Genomic DNA, 20038 nt, shown 5'->3' on the forward strand with positions numbered 1-20038 from the left:
ATTTTGGGTACGATGTTTGTAGCCATAGAAATTTTGATACAAATATCGTCATTTAAGAAATTTGTCAAAAAAAAAAAAAAAATTATGATTGACAATCAAACGATTCAGTAATTAAAAATATTGCATTATTTTAAAGTTCAGTGATCAAAGTTTAAGTGCATTAACGAATTAAGAATGCATGCCTATTAAGATATTTAATGGAATTTCTGTCAAACAACTTCAAGGTAACCGTTGCTAGGACCGTATAGCTTTAGAAGCGCCAATATTGAAGTTTAAGCAATCCAAGTGTCACGATCAACTTTGTTGAAAATATTTTTACTTCACGAATGAAAATCAAGATTTCAATTTTTTTTTCTTTTGTTCATTCCAAGAGTTTTAAAAATTTTTCAAACAAGTGAAATAAATACTTGGTATCTAGATGATTTTATGCATTGAAATTGCCATTATATTGAGCTCATTTTAATTTTTTACCGATGTTCAGCATACTTTTACGGGGAAGCCAAAATATTAGGCCAATTTGGATGATGAAAAATGTTATTAACAAAGGATTCTGTTCTGGTATGTAAAAGATGAACCCTTGACTCGAACCGCGAGGGTGAAAATCGCGAGATGTCGGACTTTGAGAGTAGCGGAGACAGCGACGAAACGGGGACGATGATGATGGTGCACGAGGAAGTGGACCAGATGCAGCTTCAGCTCAACAATGGGGATAACGAGGAGCTCGAGGAGTTCCAGAAGCTGTTGCAATCGATGATCGATTCACGGGGGGATTCCTTGGACGAGGAGGACGCCGAGAACGAGGATGCCAGTCTGGTTAAAATGTCCGCAGGTACGGCATTTGTTCGATGCGAATCGGCTTTAAATAAAAACTAAAAATCGAAGCTCACGTTTGATGGTGCGCAGTGTCATTACGTATGTTTTGAGGATTAATTTTAGTACATAATGATGAATTGTATATAATCGCAAGTATACTACATATTTTTGGAATTACAAATGTCTCCATTTGATTACTATAACAAATATTTTTATTTGTTTCTGATTTTTTCGATTTTAAAAATTTTTACTTTTTTTTTAAACTGCGCTTGAACAAGGGGGATATTACGCGCGTATAAAATATCGTGGAGTTACTGAAAATTCAATGGTAAAAAAAGCAGAAAAAGAGCTCCGAGTCCGCATAATAAGGACAAAAAGTATATAGAAATACGAGATGACATAATGACAAAATCGATAGGTACTATTTTGCCAAGTTTTATAAAAAAATATTAAAGCACTCAAGAGACTCGGAGGACTAAAACGCTAGTGGATTCATTAATAAATAAAAAACCAATTTTTCGTGAAAAGCAAGAAATACATATCTCCGATGTTTTTTCATGCATTGGATGGATCTTGTGACGAAAAAATGTACGCACTATAGTTGAAAGATGGCAAAAAAATTGAATTCACTAAAAAAAAGAAAATAAGAAAGTTATGAAAAAAAAAGTTGTCACACACGTCTTTAAAGTACACTTTAATCATCAGTCAAGAAAAAGAGAAAATTACCGATTCCGATTTTCCGACTCGATACAGAAAGGTGCTCGGTAGGAATCGACACGGCCGAAAAGCGAAAAGACCCGCAATGGCCATTAGTTATACTTTGCCGGAGAGTCCCCTTGGTTTGTCGTGCAAATCGCTGCGCCGGAGTTAAAGATCGAAAAGTAACTGAGCCGTGCAAAGAGTATATATAAGGTAATATGCCGTTGCAAACAAGCAGGCAGGCAGGTACGTGTATACCCTGTGTAAGTATATATAGGGAAGATATGCCGACGCGTGCAAAGGATTGCGTGCAAAGTGTGCAGCCACCGATTGCCGGTGTATACGAGGATGTATTTCGTGTTTTATGCCCTGCAGTGGCTTCCTCGTCGTATATGCAATACCTATACCTGATGTTCCTCTTTTCTCCCTCCCTCCACCCCGCGCGATGCTCTCGTGACAATACAGGGGCAAACCAACTAATGGCCCAACGAACAAGTCGAACTCTGCGCCAGAGGGACACATGCACACCGTATGACGCTCGCTTGGCGTGGAACTACCAGTTTCGCGAAGCCTCCCCCCCTCGAGCATTTTGCCGATCCTCCTTATGCAGCAGTCACTCCTCACCGGGACAACTCTGCACTTTCTCCATTGATCAAACACGCAGATAGGACGGAAACGTCGCTCATTTATCATTAACATTTAATTTCCATCGCCTTATCGATCGTAGATTGGAAAAAAAACAAATTTTCCTTTCTCGATCTCCGTAAAAGATCGGCATGGCATTGTACGGCTTCGTGGTCGCGAGCACTGTATGAATTCGTTTCGCGCCCAGATGCAAACTCGATGATGGAGTCGACGGGCGACTGTCGGCTGGAGTACCTCGGCGCTATCGTCCAGAAGTCCTTGAAACTGAAACCCGAAAAATGGGGCAGGCTGCTGCTGACCGAGGATCACCGCAACGCCGTCCTCGACTTTCTGGACAACCCCGTCCCAGCGGCGATTTTGTTCGTTCTGACACCAAACGTCCAGCTCGTGCCCTCCTGCGGCTTTCCCATCCCCTGCCCGAGAACCAAAGGTACTTGAGTACAATTTATCTATGCTACTAAAACACACCACGCTCAGCCAAAAACCAACCACCTATATTTTTGTTTTTCCCCCCCTCGTCTCTGGCCCCGCAAAAGGCGTGTACGCGATAAAAATGCAAATCGCAGTGGTGCCCAAGGACAGGGATGCTTGCGCCGCGATGCTCATAACGGGGGATCTCTCGCACCGAGTGGTCGACGAGCTGGCCACCATAGTCGACAACATATTCGCGCCGCTCCTCTGTAAGCCCCAGAACCACAGGGGCCTGCCCAAGGTCGCGGTCCGGGACTTAGCGCGACACGTGCACTCGCTGCGCGGTACCCTGTACCAAGTAAGACCACACCTACGTCCCGAGTACAATACATTATGTGTTGTACTTTTGACAAATCCGTGATGGTTCCAGGTGAAGGGTCAGGTGAACGGGAGGACGGTCCTGCCGATGCCCGCCGGGCTCGAGAAGGTCGCCGAGGTCGAGCGAGCCGTCAGCCTCGAGGGACCCCAAGCGGTCGACCTCTACCTCAAGAGCGCCATCGAGGGCGTCGTCATCAAGTGGGCCTACCTCGTCAACGAGGTCGTCACCCACGACTCGAGCGCCGCCTTCGACAACGGCCAGAACCCGACGCCCTACTCCGAGCTCGAGTACTGGTCGGCCCGGCTGGCCAATCTGAGGTGGGACGATCACTCCTTTTTCCGCTGTTAAATAATCGCAGGGTGAGGCATTGTCCGTCTCTGTTGGCAGGTACATCTACGACCAGCTGCGGGAGGACCGAGTCAGGAGGATGGCCATCATTCTGGAGAAGACCGACAGCGCGTACTACCCGTGCTTCAAGACGCTCTTCACTAACGTGGTGTCCTCGCTGGCCGAGGCCAGGGAGATATCTCTGTACTTGGCGCCGCTCGCGAGGTGCTTCAAGGCCGTCGAGGAGACGGATTTCGCCGAGGCGAAGCCGATCATGGCCACGCTGCTCCACTCGCTCGGTCTGGCCTGGGCGAGCACCAAGTACTACCAGAACTCGACCAAGCTCATCATAATTCTTCGCCAGATATGCAACCTCCTCATCCAGGAGGCACGCCGATTTCTCGATCCCACCCTCATTTTTCAGAGCGACGTCGACGAGGCGCTCCTGCAAGTCCAGTGCTCGAAAGGTGACGTTGCACCTTCACCTTCTTCTACCTTTGGCTCAATCGTGTACCTTTTTCCCGCGCAGATGTTTTGGAAGAGTTCAAGAGGCAATTTGATCTGCAAAAGGACAAGCCCGGCCTCAAGGAGGACGTCCCGGCGTGGACTTTCAGCCCCAACGCGGTCTTCGGGCGGCTCAACGCCTTTCTGAAGCGCCTGGCCGACATTCAGTGGCTCTTCGACACGGTGCTCGAGTTCTCCAAGCTGGAAAAGATCGAGATCGGCGGGATCGTCGGCAGATCGCTGAGCTCGCGGATCGTCACCGTCTACAAAGAGTTCCAGCAGCTGTTCGCGGCCTTCTCGACCCGCGCCACCGACGTCCTGGAGCCGGACGACGAGACCTTCGTGCAGGACTGCCGGAAATTCAACGAATCCATCAACGACCTCGACAACAAGCTGGCGGCCATACTCTGCCAAGCGTTCGACAATTGCGAGAATTTGGAGAGCACCTTCAAGGTTCAAAACGAGATCTTGTACCCTTGAAAGCCATCCTCGTTTGTACGTCCACCTTTCAATGTATTTTCCTCCTGGTTGCAGCTGCTCAACATAGCGGGGAGTATGTTGGACAGGCCGGTAATCAGCAAGCAGTTTACCAATCGCTACTTTCGCATCCTCGAGCTGCTCGACCGGGAATTCACCACCATCGAGGTTCTCTTCGACCGCGGCGTTTGTGACACCATGAACAGCCTGCCTCCGCTCGCCGGTGTCTTGCAGTTCCTCGGTATGCTCAAACAGCGCGCCGACACACCGGTACAGGCCTTCAAATCCCTGCAGCATCCGTGAGTGTTCTTTTAATTGGGTTTTGCTCGTTGGGTTTTTTCATTTTTTACCCCTACCAAAGGATCGTAGAAAGCGAAGAGGCAAAGGGCATTCTGAAGCGGTTCGATAAACTGGTCGAGTCCATCGACGAGAAGCAAAAGGTCTTGTTCGTGGAGTGGTCGAAAACCGTACCGGATCTGATATCGGTTTGCTTGAACAAGACCCTGCTAAAGAGAGACCAAGTTTCGATGCTGTCGTTGACTTTCGACCCAGAGCTGTACGCTGTTTTGAAAGAAGTCAAATATTTGAAGCAAACATTTGGCGACGACATACCGAAGGAAGCTCTCCAAGTAATTGATTACTTGATTTTTTGCACTTTTACTCGTACGCGATGATTAAACGTATCCGAACGCAGGTGGCGGAGTTGTCGGAAACGTTCCGGAAGTTCAGGACAATGTTGAGCGGAACCATCAATTTTTACAACGAAATTCGCCGAACCTGCCGCAAGGTGGAATTCAATTTAATTGAAGAGGAAATATCCCGGATAGATTCGCTGTTCCAAAAGGGACAGAAAGAGTTGCGCTGGAATTCGGACGGTTTGCTGGAATATATGACGGAGCTAGGAGGTTTGGTGGAGAGCTTGTACAAGCGGGTCAAACTGGCGCAAACTAACGTGGAAAGCGTGAGGAATATCCTACAGCCGTGGACAAAGATACCTTTGATAGGACGAAAAGAGAATCGCAAGGATACCCTGTTGTCCCTGGAGGAGCGCAAGGACAAGGTTGGGAAGCGGTACGGCGAGATTCAGCGGGCTGCCGATCAAATTCTCCAGCTGTTGAAGGAAAACAAAAGATTATTCGAGATACAGGACGAGAACATTGACGCGTGGCAAAGTTACGTCAGTTACGTCGACAAAATTGTCATAGAGTCACTTCGTAAGGCTGTTGGCTGCTCGCTAAGTTATTTGGTCGAGAATATGGACCAGTCAAACCAGAACGAGCCGCTATTGGAGGCTCGATTAGAGCTGAGGGAGCCCGATCTCTATTTTGTTCCATCCTTGGAACCAGACGATCCTGACGGCTTGGATCAGTTGATCGCCAATTTACTGAATGACATCATTGGCATGGGAAACCTCGTGCCGAGACTGAAGACTCAGGTAGAAGGGTACATGGAGGAGCTGGAGAAGGACGAGGACATAAGCGCCATGAAAAGCGAAATTCTTTCAAGTCTAAGCAAAGCTATCGAAGAAGCCACTGATTTTTGTGGTATTTTCGAAGGTACAATTTTCGTGTGAAATCATGGATGTAGAACGATCGATGCTAAGTTTACAGTGCAACAATTTTTTAATTTTCAGATTACGCTTATTTATGGTTAGAGGACAGAGACGTGATTATGCGACAGTTTTTAGATTACAGTCAACAATTGTCGGCCGAAGAGGTAGAAATGATAGCCGCTCTTGATCCCAAAGCTCCGAAAAAGTGTCCACCTAAAATGGAACAGTTTCGCGAGCAAATTGACATATACGAAAACCTTTACACGGAAGTCGAGGAAATGAGCGCATTGAAGATTTTTTGTAATTGGTTCTCCGTCGACTTGAGGCCATTTCGACAATCCCTTCTCAACACAATTTGCAAGTGGTCAAGCATGTTCAAAAAACATTTGGTGGAACGGGTTACGACTAGTCTATCGGATCTCAGTAAATTTATTAGGTACACAAAAAAAAAGCAGCAGTCTCGCGAAATATGACGAAGCATCTCTATCAAGTCCTTTATTCGGGTGCTAGTAATTTAGAGATGTACTTTAACTTAATCCTTGGTTCTTGTAGGAGTGTATATTTATCTTAAAAGTAAAAAAATTTTTTCACGAATAATTTGTTGTTAATACGAAACCGTCTTAGAAGTATATTGTATAAAGATTTTAATTTTTACTCATAACTAATAAACAAAAACACGATTATTCGTTCAGATGTGCCGATGAAGGTTTACTGCAGCAAATACAACCCGGAGATTATACTGGTCTAGTGAGTGTGATGGGCTTTTTACTGCAAGTCAAGGAGCGCCAGCCTATCACGGATGAAATGTTTCAACCGCTTCAAGAAACAATAGAACTGTTGAAATTTTACGACCAAGACATTCCGGAAGAAGTCAACGTGCTCTTACAAGAACTGCCTGACCAGTGGACAAACACCAAGAAAATAGCGTTAACTGTGAAACAACAAGTGGCTCCGCTTCAAGCAGGTGAGGATTTTCGTTGATTCATGTTAAATGAATAAAGTAATTAACTTTGAAAACCTTTTTTTCAAATGTATATATGTAAATGTGATCATGTTTTTAGGAGAAGTATCAAGGATACGCGGTCGTATATCTGCATTTGACACAACAATAATTCAGTACCGAGAGGCATTTAGACGCTACGAATTTTTCAAATATGAGTGCGTGGATCCTTACGTTCAGCTTGACGAGGCTCACAAGGAGATAGCTATGCTGGAAAGGCAAATACGCGATATACAGGAGTCAGGCTCGTTATTCGAATTACTTGTTCCAGAGTTCAAACAAGTCAAGCAATGCAGAAAAGAGTCAAAGATGCTGAAGCAGTTGTGGGATTATGTCAACGTTGTCAGGAGTAGTATCGAAGGTTGGAAAACAACTCCATGGCGGAAAATTGACGTGGAAAACATGGATATAGAGTGCAAGAAATTCGCAAAAGAAATTCGGGGTTTGTCTTTGTGTGCAATCATTTAGTTTGTTGATTGAATAAATTTTACAAAACTTTTTTTTTTATAAAAGGGTTGGATAAAGAAATGAGGCCTTGGACTATTTATACGTCGCTTGAAGCGACGGTTAAGAATATGCTTACTTCTTTGAGAGCAGTAGGAGAACTTCAAAATCCTGCGATTCGTGAGAGGCATTGGTTACAGTTGATGAAAAGTACAAAGGTATATTGACATGAAATTGTACAATAAAAAAATTGCGTTAAAATGTTCAAAATTTTGTTGTTGTAAATTTTGTTTCATGTGAACTTGTTATAGTATGCAATTATTTTATTGTGTAAACATTGTGACATTTATTCGTGATGATCATGAATAACAAATGTTAGTTGCACTGCTGTATATATGCTGTCAATGTTACAGAAATTGGGCGACATGACTCCAGAAATGACTGTAAGTTCACTGTATATAAAAACGCACTCTACAATAATACATATTTTTCTTAAAATATAGTTTTTAAGTAAGATTTGAAATTTTTTACAATAGTTAAATTATTATTACTATAGATTAAAGTCTTGAGTGAAAACGCTTTTCAAAGCTTTGATGAGGAGAGAATCAGTTTATTGTTTTTAAAACTAGTTATTTGCACACTGCACCAAAGTAAAAAGATACTTTTAATACACTGCAGCAGCATAGGTGCACATTTTCATAAGTTTTACACTTTATTTCACCACTTGGTCACAAATCAACTTAGATATTTGAACCAATGTTAATTTACAAACTATACCACTGAATGTATCGAGTATCACATGTAAATTATCTATGTACATACGTAGATGAAACGTATTTGGTAAAGATTCAAATTAGATTACATTTTTAACTTAAAATATGATTTATTTTCAAAACATGAATTTGAGATACAAGTATTTAATATTGAAACAGGTCCGTTTTGTGATGAACGACTCCACCACATTAGCCGATTTGTTGGAGTTAAACTTACACGACTGTGAAGAAGAAGTGAAAAATATAGTTGACAAGGCTGTTAAGGAAATGTCAATGGAAAAATACCTTCGCGAATTGAACGTCACGTGGTCGAAGATGGAATTCGAAAAAGAACTGCATCTTCGAACGGGAGCAATATTATTGAGAGCTAGCGAAGAGCTGATCGAAACTTTAGAAGAAAATCAGGTAACAAGAAATATGTTTGAGTAAAATTATCAAGTAACGAAAAAAAAAAGGAATCACGTAAGAAACTTCGATCTTGTTGTACTAAGGTTCAACTGCAAAATCTAATTACTTCGAAGTTCATCGCTCATTTTTTGGAAGAAGTCTCCGGTTGGCAGAAAAAACTAAGTATTGCTGACCAAGTAACTACGGTATGGTTTGAGGTTCAGCGCACTTGGATGCATCTAGAGAGTATTTTTATGTCTTCCGAAGATATAAGGAAGCAACTGCCTGTAGATTCCGAAAGATTCGATCGCATCGATCAACAATTCAAAGAAATGACCCACGAAATGTCAAAAACTCCAAACGTGGTGGAAGCGACGAACAAAGATGGCCTCGTCAACACTTTGGATGTACTCCAAAAAGAATTGATACTATGCGAGAAAGCGTTAGCAGAGTATTTAGAGACAAAAAGATTGGCTTTCCCAAGATTTTATTTTGTTTCATCCAGTGATTTGTTAGATATTCTTTCAAACGGTAACCAGCCAACGAGCGTAACGAAACATTTGATTAAGCTGTTTGATTCAATGGCGCGATTGGAGTTTGATGGCAGTAGTAAAGATGCAAAATCAGAACGAGTCACAGGTAGAAAACCTTTGCACATTAAATTTACTTCCACATTACATGTATTGCAAATGCGTTTTCAGGTATGCATGCCAAAGATGGAGAATACGTTGAATTTGTTAATTGTGAGATGTTTTGCGACGGTGCCGTGGAGGTTTGGCTCAATCGACTGCAAAATGCAATGCGCGTGTCCATCCGGCATTATTTCAGCGAAGCCGTCACGGCTTACGAGGAAAAGCCACGGGAACAGTGGCTGCTAGATTATCCTGCTCAAGTGTCTCTATGCGGCACTCAAATTTGGTGGACTACCGAACTCAATCTAGCATTTTCGAGGTTCGAGGAGGGGTACGACAATGCTCTGAAGGATTACCTGAAGAAGCAAATTAATCAGTTGAGTACGCTTATATCTTTATTACTCGGGGAACTCACCAAACAGGAACGTCAAAAAGTTATGACGATCTGTACGATCGATGTGCATTCGAGAGATGTCGTGGCTAAACTCGTTCAAGCAAAAGTGGAAACTGCTCAAGCGTTTCAGTGGCAAAGTCAATTGAGGCACAGGTGGGATGACAAAGACAAACATTGTTATGCAAATATTTGCGACGCTCAATTTAGATATTCATACGAATACTTAGGTAACACGCCGAGGTAAGACAAACAATGCTCCTGTTTGGTTCGATTGAATTTTTCATTGACAAATAATTGCTCGACAGATTGGTCATTACACCGTTGACAGATCGTTGTTACATAACGTTAACTCAATCTCTTCATTTGGTCATGGGAGGCGGACCAGCCGGGCCCGCGGGAACCGGAAAAACTGAAACAACGAAAGATCTTGGAAGAGCACTTGGTATAATGGTTTATGTTTTTAACTGTTCCGAGCAAATGGACTACAAATCGTGCGGAAATATTTACAAAGGACTCGCTCAGACTGGAGCTTGGGGGTGTTTTGACGAATTCAACAGAATATCCGTCGAAGTTCTTTCTGTTGTTGCGGTGCAAGTTAAATCCGTTCAAGATGCTATCAAGGATAAAAAAGAGGTGTTCAATTTTATGGGAGAAATGATAGCTTTGACAAATAGCGTTGGAATTTTTATCACCATGAATCCAGGTTGGACCAAGAATATTATACACTCTATCTCCCTGATAATGTGAAAAAATTTACATTTTTTTTTTTTTCAAGTAATGACCAAAAATTTTAATACATTTATATTGATTCCAGGTTACGCGGGACGAACTGAGCTGCCTGAAAATTTAAAAGCTTTGTTTCGACCCTGTGCCATGGTTGTACCAGATTTCGAATTGATTTGTGAAATCATGTTAGTGGCAGAAGGTTTTCAAGAAGCCCGTATACTTGCTCGAAAGTTCATAACTTTGTACACACTTTGCAAAGAATTGTTATCAAAGCAAGATCACTATGACTGGGGCTTGAGGGCTATCAAGTCCGTTTTAGTAGTGGCTGGAAGCTTGAAGCGAGGGGATCCTGGCAGACCAGAGGAAGAAGTACTTATGCGTGCACTACGTGATTTCAACATTCCCAAGGTAGTTTCGGACGATCTACCAGTATTTATGGGCTTAATTGCCGATCTTTTTCCCGCTCTCGATGTACCCAGAAAGAGGGATGTTGAATTTGAAAAAACCGTAAAAACAGCTGCTACGGATCTCTTGCTTCAACCAGAAGATGGGTTCATTCTCAAAGTCGTCCAGCTCGAAGAACTACTGGAAGTGCGGCATTCTGTGTTTATTGTGGGTTCCGCTGGATCCGGCAAAACTCAAGTTTGGAAAACACTTTTTAAAACATATCAAAACATCAAGAGAAAACCAATCTACAATGATCTCAATCCAAAAGCAGTAACCAACGATGAACTTTTTGGTGTTATAAATCCCGCAACTCGGGAATGGAAGGATGGTTTGTTCTCAGTCATAATGAGAGAGCAAGCTAATCTAGCCGGAGAAAATCCAAAGTGGATAGTTTTGGATGGCGATATCGACCCGATGTGGATTGAATCGTTAAACACTGTGATGGATGATAATAAAATATTGACTCTTGCAAGCAACGAAAGAATCGCCCTGACACCTTCGATGAGGTTGCTTTTTGAAATTTCTAATTTGCGCACGGCAACGCCAGCAACAGTTTCTAGGGCAGGTATTTTGTACATAAACCCCCAAGATTTGGGATGGAATCCGTATGTGACCAGCTGGATCGAAACTAGAACATCGCCACAAGAAAAATCAAATTTGGTGATTCTTTTTGACAAATACATACCAGTGTGTTTGGACACACTGCGTACGAGGTTTAAAAAAATCACACCGATCGCCGACATGGCACACATTGAAATGCTCTGTCATCTTTTAAGTTGCTTATTAAATCCAGATCTGACTGCAAACGATTTCACGAAAGATCATTACGAGCTTTACTTTGTTTTTGCTGCAATTTGGGCTTTTGGCTCTGCCATGTTTCAGGACCAAACTCTTGATCACAGGGTCGAATTTCACAAGTGGTGGGTCAATGAATTCAAACAAATCAAATTTCCTGCTCAAGGAACGGTTTTTGATTATTACATAGATTCGGAAACGAAAAATTTCGTCCCATGGACAGAGCGTCTACCGAAATTTGAACTCGATCCAGATTTACCTGTGCAAGCTGTTTTAGTTTACACGGCAGAGTCAATACGAATTCGATACTTTTTGGATTTGTTGATGGCGGAAAAACATCCTGTTATGCTGGTGGGACCAGCAGGTTGCGGAAAAACTATTTTAATGACGGAAAAACTCTTGCAACTATCGGAAAATTACGCCGTAGCTAACGTGCCATTCAATTTCTATACGACATCCGAGATGTTGCAGAAAATCTTGGAAAAACCATTGGAAAAGAAAGCAGGGCGAAACTACGGCCCTCCCGGAAATAAGACATTGATTTATTTTATAGACGACATGAATATGCCGGAAGTCGATACATACGGAACGGTACAACCGCATACGTTGATTAGACAATATTTAGACTATAACCACTGGTACGATAGAAACAAATTGACGTTGAAGGATATCCATAATTGCCAGTATGTAAGTTGCATGAATCCAACAGCTGGATCATTCACGATCAATCCAAGACTTCAAAGACATTTTGCAGTGTTTGCTATTAATTTTCCCAATACTGATTCGTTAACTACTATATACGCCTCGATACTTTCTCAACACTTGGCTAACATCGAACACAGGTAAATAATGTTTGACTCGTGGATTTTTTTTTTTTCGTTGAGATAATCTAAAAATCAATTAATCTCGAATTTCCTTCCAAGATTCCCACTATGCGTGACCGAACTTTGTGGTAACATTGTGCAAGCTTCTTTGCAGTTACACCATCGATGCGCACAAATTTTCCTTCCCACAGCCACCAAGTTTCATTATATTTTCAATCTACGAGATCTTTCCAACTGTTTTCAAGGGCTTTTATTTAGCGGCAACGAGTGCCTTCAAGTTCCCAGTGATTTCGTGAGGTTGTGGATGCACGAGACTCACCGAGTTTACGGCGATAAGCTCACAGATGACAAAGATATAGAAAGTTTTGGTAAGCTTCAACTCGACGTGTTGAAAAAAAATGTCGAGGAAATCGACGAAAGCGCTCTTTTCGAAAAACCAAATATTTATTGTCACTTTGCAGGTAATGTAAATTTACTTGGAAAAAAAATTGAAATATTTACATGGTACGTAACATCGATTACGAAAAAATTTCAGGTGGTGTTGGGGAGCCAAAATACATGCCGATAAAAGATTGGGCCACTTTAAACCGTTTACTGACAGAAGCGCTCGTCAGCTACAACGACTTGGTTTCGGCGATGAACCTCGTTCTCTTCGAAGACGCCATGATGCACGTGTGCAGGATTAATAGGATCCTCGAATCCCCCCGAGGAAGCGCACTTCTAGTGGGCGTAGGGGGCTCCGGGAAACAAAGTTTATCGCGTCTAGCAGCCTTCATAAGCTCCCTGGAGGTTTTTCAAATTCAGTTGCGCAAGGGCTACGGCATATTGGATCTAAAGTTAGAACTCGCTGCTCTGTACTCCAAGGCAGGACTGAAGAACTTGGGGATCATGTTCCTCATGACGGATGCACAAGTACCCAATGAACACTTCTTAGTACTTATCAATGATATGCTTGCATCGGGCGAAATACCCGACCTTCTCCCCGAAGACGAAGTAGAAAACATCATTGCAGGTCCGCATCATTATTAATCAATAAAAATGATTTTTTGCGGCTGTAATTATTCCATGATTAAATTTTAGGTGTTCGCAACGAGGTCAAGGGTGCGGGGATTCTGGATACGCGGGAAAATTGCTGGAAATTTTTCATCGATAGAGTACGTCGACAACTGAGAGTGGTCCTTTGTTTTTCCCCGGTGGGTTCGACGCTGCGAGTTCGGTCGCGCAAGTTCCCGGCGATAATCAATTGCACGGCTATCAACTGGTTCCACGAGTGGCCTCAGGAAGCCCTGATTTCCGTGTCGAAGCAGTTTCTACAAGAACTAGACGAACTGCCCGAAGTTTATCTGTACTCAAATTATTCCAGCCATGTATTTTTCCAGCACCCGATAAACACTTTTTTAACCACCATCTTTTTGAACAGCGGATCGGTGGCCAAGTTCATGGCGCACGTGCACACCACCGTTAATTTGGCGAGTCGGCAGTACTTGGCTAGTGAGCGTCGTTACAATTACACGACGCCAAAATCGTTTCTCGAACAAATCAGTTTGTACTCGAAGCTCTTGAAAAGTAAATCGATACAGCTCAAGAGCCGCATAGAGAGACTGGAAAATGGCCTGGCCAAGTTGAAATCGACTGCCATTCAAGTCGACGGGTTGAAGGAGAAATTGGCCGTTCAGGAAGTCGAGCTGCAGCAGAAAAATGAGGCAGCCGACGCCCTCATTGCTATCGTCGGAGTTGAAACTGAAAAAGTGCAGAAGGAAAAGGCCCTCGGTAAGTTTCAAAGATCATTTTACGACACGAATTTACTCCCAACCATTCGAGTTGCTTACGAAAAATTTAATTTCGATATGCCAGCCGATGAAGAAGAATCGAAAGTAGCCATCATCGCTGAGGAAGTATTGAAAAAACAGAAAGATTGTGAGGCCGACTTGGTGAAAGCCGAGCCGGCCCTCTTAGCCGCGCAAGAGGCTTTGAACACGTTGAATAAGGCTAATTTGACGGAGTTGAAATCTTTTGGATCCCCTCCAGGCGTGGTGACGAACGTCACGGCAGCCGTCATGGTCCTTTTGGCACCTAATGGAAAGGTACCGAAAGACCGCAGTTGGAAAGCAGCAAAGGTATTGAATTGTTGGTTGAAAATAGCTCTTTTCCCCAACTTTCCGCCGTGAAATTGTACATTTTAGATAACTATGGCAAAAGTGGATGCATTCCTGGATTCGCTCATAAATTACGATAAAGAAAACATCCATCCCGAAGTGATAAAGTCCATTCAACCGTACTTGAAGAATTCCGAGTTCGAGCCCGAATTTGTCAAGTCAAAGTCAGCAGCCGCGGCTGGTTTGTGCGCTTGGGTCATAAACATCATAAAATTTTATGAGGTTTTTTGCGACGTCGAACCCAAGCGAAAGGCTTTGGCTCAAGCTAACGCTGAGCTCGCTGCGGCGCAAGAAAAATTGAGTGTCATCAAGCGTAAAGTTTGCGTATGTTTGTGCTTTGTTGAACTTGAAAATATTTCATTCATCGATAAAATGATTACTACTATTTCTGAGTACTAGTCCCTGGAGGAACAATTGGCCAAGTTAACTGCGGATTTCGAGCAGGCCACATCGGAAAAGTTAAAGTGCCAACAAGAGGCTGACGCTACGAATGCAACGATTTCATTGGCAAATCGACTGGTCGGTGGATTAGCTTCAGAGAACGTCCGATGGGCGGACTCAGTGGCAAAGTATACTTCATCAACGTGAAAATGTACTCTCGCACAGCTTGTCACTGTAAATTTTTACTTCATTTCAGTCTCATGCAACAAGGCTCGACGTTACCAGGGGACGTTTTGTTGATCACTGCGTTTATATCGTACGTGGGATGTTTCACAAAAAAGTTTCGGCTGGACCTTTTGAGCAAACAGTGGTTACCATTTTTGCGAAGCATCGAACCCGCTTTGTCGATAACCGAAGACCTCGACCCGCTCAGCTTGTTGACGGATGATACTCAAATCGCCAAGTGGAACAACGAAGGTTTGCCCAATGACAGGATGTCAACGGAAAATGCGACCATACTAACGAATTCGGATCGATGGCCACTGATGATAGATCCACAAGTACTATGGAACTAACATTTTTCTCTATAATTTTGTACCCGAGCTGTTTTAAAACTTGCGAAAATATGTTTCAAGCTCCAAGGAATCAAGTGGATAAAACAAAAATACGGCGAAAACTTGCGGGTGATTCGTCTAGGACAAAAAGGCTACTTGGAAGTGATCGAGCAATCTCTGGCTATCGGAGCAACCGTGCTCATAGAAAATATTGGCGAATCCGTCGATCCCGTTCTCGATTCCTTGCTCGGGCGTAACTTGATCAAGAAAGGCCGAGCCTTGAAAATCGGCGACAAAGAAGTCGAATACAATCCCAATTTTCACCTGATTTTACACACGAAATTGGCAAACCCCCACTACAAGCCTGAAATGCAAGCCCAGACGACTTTGATTAACTTTACCGTGACCAGAGACGGTCTGGAAGACCAGCTTTTGGCAGAAGTGGTCAAAGCGGAACGACCCGACTTGGAGGAGCTCAAGGCCGATTTAACCAGACAGCAGAATGATTTCAAAATAACATTGAACAGCCTCGAAGATTCCCTTCTTTCCAAGTGAGTATTATGATATTTTTACTTAGAAATATCAAGACCTTACGTGCCGATAATTTTTACTCGTGAAAATTAAAGACTGTCTTCAGCGGGTAGCAACGTGTTGGGCGACACGGCGCTGGTGGAAAATCTAGAAACGACGAAAAAAACAGCAGCCGAAATAGAGCTGAAAGTGGTAGAGGCCAAGGAAACGTCGAAGGAAATAGACGCGGCCCGCGAACTTTACAGGCCAGCTGCAGCACGGGCTTCGCTGCTTTACTTCATTTTGAACGATCTCAACACCATCAATCCGATTTATCAGTTTTCCTTGAAAGCGTTTAGCGTCGTTTTCCAGAAGGCCGTGCTGAAAGCCGATTCGGCGCCCGAGGTCGCGGCTCGGATCCTCAGTCTCATCGAATCGATCACGTACTCTGTCTTCATGTACACGTCGAGGGGCCTCTTCGAATGCGACAAACTCATCTTCGCGTCGCAAATGACCTTCCAGATTTTGTTGGCTCGCGAAGAGATTTTGTCGGCAGAACTCGACTTTCTCTTGCGATTCCCCATCACACCTCATGTCACCTCGCCAGTCGATTTCCTCACCAATTCGAGCTGGGGAGGAATTCGCAGTCTAGCTTCCAGGGACGAGTTCCGGTAAGTTAATTTTGAAAAAGGTTTTTTACCGTCCAAATGCCGCAATGAATCCTTTCAGGAATTTGGATCGGGACATCGAGAGTTCCCAGAAGCGATGGAAAAAGTTGGTGGAGTGCGAGTGCCCGGAGCGAGAAAAATTCCCACAAGAATGGAAAAATAAAACGGCCCTGCAAAGATTATGCATGCTGAGGGCCTTGCGTCCCGACCGGATGACTTACGCGATTGCCGCCTTCATAGAAGAAAAGTTGGGCCCGCGATACATCGAGGGAAGAACCGTCGAATTCTCCAAGTCCTTTGAGGAAACAAGTCCCTCGACTCCAGTATTTTTCATTTTATCTCCCGGAGTAAATCCACTAAAAGTAAAGTGTTCCCCTCATCGAGCAGAGTTGAGTTTGGTCCTTGTTGTAACACTCGAATAAAATTATTAATCACAGGATGTCGAGGACTTGGGAAGACGACTCGGATTTACCTCTGATGCGCAAAATTTCCACAACGTATCCCTCGGCCAAGGACAAGAAAGTGTAGCCGAGTGTGCAATGGACGAAGCTTCGCAGAAAGGCCATTGGGTCGTTTTGCAAAACATACATTTGGTTAAAAAGTGGCTGCCCTTGTTGGAAAAAAAGTTGGAAGTAGCTGCCGAAGGCTCTCACCCAGATTATCGTGTATTCATGAGCGCCGAACCTGCAAGTACCCCAGCTGGTCACATTATCCCCCAGGTTTATTTTTTCTTTACATTTTTATCATTGGTGTAGCTGCAGGTTGTAATGATTTGTTGATCGTTTGAAGGGAATTTTGGAGTCATCGATAAAAATAACGAATGAACCGCCTACGGGAATGCAAGCGAATTTACACAAGGCATTGGACAACTTTACCCAAGAGACTTTGGAAATGTGCACCAAAGAGGCAGAGTTCAAAGTCATACTGTTTTCATTGTGCTATTTTCACGCAGTCGTAGCCGAACGAAGAAAGTTCGGGCCTCAAGGCTGGAATAAAATTTACCCATTCAACGTCGGAGACTTGAACATCAGTGTGAGTGTCTTGTACAATTATCTGGAGGCGAGCCCGAAAATCCCTTGGGAGGATCTCAGATACCTTTTCGGAGAAATAATGTACGGTGGCCACATAACCGACGACTGGGACAGGAAACTATGCGTTTCTTACCTCGAAGAACTGATGCAACCCGATCTTGTGGACGGCGAACTATTTCTCGCTCCAGGTATGTGTGGCGACTGAAAAATCACCATATTCGAAGGACTTTGATGTACAAACCAACTTAACTTTTGAATTAAAGGTTTTCCTGCGCCCCCAAACACCGACTTGGCTGGCTTTCATGCGTACATCGATGAAGTATTGCCCCCTGAGTCTCCTTACTTGTATGGCTTGCACCCGAACGCAGAAATAGGTTTCCTGACAACCACATCGGAAAATCTGTTTAGAACTGTTTTCGAAATGCAGCCTCGAGACGCGGGAAGCTCGGGCGGACAAACCGTAACGAGAGAGGAAAAAGTAAGATATACGATTCGATTATACCTATACAGCCGATTCATTAAATTATTATTTTAACATGGCAAATGAATCCGATTGGAAAAGGTGAAGCAAATTTTGGACGAAATTTTGGAAAAACTTCCCGACGAGTTCAACATGGCGGAGATCACGGGCAAAGTGGAGGAGAGAACCCCGTACGTGATCGTAGCCTTCCAGGAATGCGAGAGAATGAACTATCTGACCGGCGAATTGAAGAGATCCCTACGAGAGTTGGATCTTGGACTGAAAGGGGAACTGACAATCACGTCGGACATGGAAAACTTGGAAACTGCCCTATTTTTGGACCAAGTGCCTGCTTCATGGGCACAAAGGGCGTATCCATCTCTGCTCGGGTTGAATGCCTGGTTCGTCGACTTGTTGTTGAGGATACGCGAGCTCGAAACTTGGTCAACGGATTTTGTCGTACGTGGCACATTTTAATCGCTAATATGGTCAACTCACACGCGACTTTTTTTTTGACCCGCGAAAAACTTATAAATTCCAGTTGCCATCATCCGTGTGGTTGGCCGGTTTTTTCAATCCACAGTCTCTACTGACGGCCATAATGCAGTCAACTGCGCGACGGCACGAGCTTCCTCTGGACAAAATGTGTCTGCAGTGCGACGTCACGAAAAAGTCCAAAGAAGAGTTCACGTAAGTGCTATTAGCTGAAGTAACCAGTTCGATAATTTGACCATGGTAATGGACATTTGCAATAGTTTCGATTGAACGACACGTTTGTTTTGAAGCTCAGCGCCGCGGGACGGAGCTTACGTTCACGGAATTTTCATGGAAGGGGCAAGATGGGACGTTCAAGCGGGAATCATCGTCGATTCCCGATCAAAGGAACTGTTTCCCGCGATGCCAGTCATCAACATCCGCGCCATCACCCAAGACAAACAAGACCTTCGCAACATGTACGAGTGCCCTGTCTACAAAACTCGCACGCGTGGTCCGACTTACGTCTGGACGTTCAACTTGAAAACCAAAGACAAGGCGGCCAAGTGGACCCTCGCTGGCGTTGCACTGTTACTTCAAACTTGATTCATATTCATTTAGAATTGTCGAAATGTTATGTTTGTCGAGGAAATAAAAATTTATCAGGTGTCAACTATTTGTTAGTAGGAAAAAAGGTCGAAAAACTTATTTCAATCGTCAAAGTACCTATACTCAACAAATCAGACACACGTTAAACAAAAGGAAACGTATCAATCCGGTAAGAGTCAAAAATGCGAGTGTCGGATTATCCGAGCTATATCGACTCGATTGCCACGAGGGGAAGTGTACATCCAAAAGCAGTTCAAACACGCGCACAAACAAGAGGTGCTCTCTGGACCCTGAAACTGCGTAATTGATAAAGGGAAGGGCTGCTGTCGTATCTAGGGAGCGCCAACGAGCAACCGTGCCGTAGATGCGAAAATTACGTAGCTTTTGGTTGGACTGGATCGAAGCCTGGTTGCGCAATATGTCCCAAATGTTTGATGATCAACGTTTACTGAGTTTAGACGCCAGTTCCCACGCCAGATCGGATGGGCGTTTCTCAAATTAGGTAGTGCTATATATGGTTCTCCCAATCTTCATCTTTTGATACGCAGATAAAATACAGCTAATCAACTTGTGTATGCCATCAGGTGCGCAAATCAAGTTTGGACGCTATAAAGAAGCCAGGTTTTCCGTAGGTCATGTGAAGCGAGGTGTCGGCCATCTTGAATTTCGTTTTTTTCCCAGTTCCATCGAGTGCTCATATACTCTCGGCACGCATTGTAACTCGTCAGCGAAGAGTCAGAGGGACGGGTGTGAGTAAAATGAAGGCGGAGACAAAGGGAAGGGCAAAACTTCAACGAAAAGGGGAGAACCTAAATGCCAGGCGCACGTGTTAGCTGGTATATACAATGCCCACGCTCGAATTTCTCGATGCTTTTCAACCGAGTGACTCCCATTTCGCAATTGCTTTAAAAACTACTTAGCCGTACTCTTGAGGCGTTTATATAGTTATTATTTCTGTACAGTGAA

General features: G+C 43.7%; 1 protein-coding gene across 1 annotated transcript; it reads left to right on the plus strand.

The window, feature by feature from the left end:
* The first annotated feature begins 609 nt into the window (after positions 1 to 609).
* Positions 610 to 19069, plus strand: Dhc93AB (Dynein heavy chain at 93AB). Its single transcript, XM_089589446.1, has 37 exons — positions 610 to 829; positions 2345 to 2587; positions 2694 to 2926; positions 2999 to 3264; positions 3335 to 3551; positions 3639 to 3741; positions 3804 to 4231; positions 4313 to 4554; positions 4617 to 4884; positions 4950 to 5811; positions 5889 to 6243; positions 6500 to 6771; positions 6869 to 7249; positions 7321 to 7469; positions 7665 to 7694; positions 8184 to 8429; positions 8516 to 9050; positions 9113 to 9677; positions 9743 to 10140; positions 10252 to 12247; positions 12329 to 12690; positions 12765 to 13241; positions 13310 to 13574; positions 13650 to 13999; positions 14084 to 14346; positions 14413 to 14709; positions 14785 to 14954; positions 15023 to 15326; positions 15402 to 15871; positions 15947 to 16501; positions 16560 to 16860; positions 16936 to 17217; positions 17288 to 17717; positions 17793 to 18007; positions 18092 to 18448; positions 18531 to 18679; positions 18775 to 19069. Exons 1-37 carry the CDS (start codon positions 610 to 612, stop codon positions 19067 to 19069), a joined length of 13551 nt encoding a protein of 4516 aa, XP_089445572.1.
* Positions 19070 to 20038: the final 969 nt, after the last annotated feature.

The sequence above is a fragment of the Copidosoma floridanum genome, unplaced genomic scaffold, assembly GCF_036245765.1.
Source record: "Copidosoma floridanum isolate Cflo_tuat_1 unplaced genomic scaffold, Cflo_Japanese_pri ptg000009l, whole genome shotgun sequence".
Classification (NCBI taxonomy): Eukaryota; Metazoa; Arthropoda; class Insecta; order Hymenoptera; family Encyrtidae; genus Copidosoma; species Copidosoma floridanum.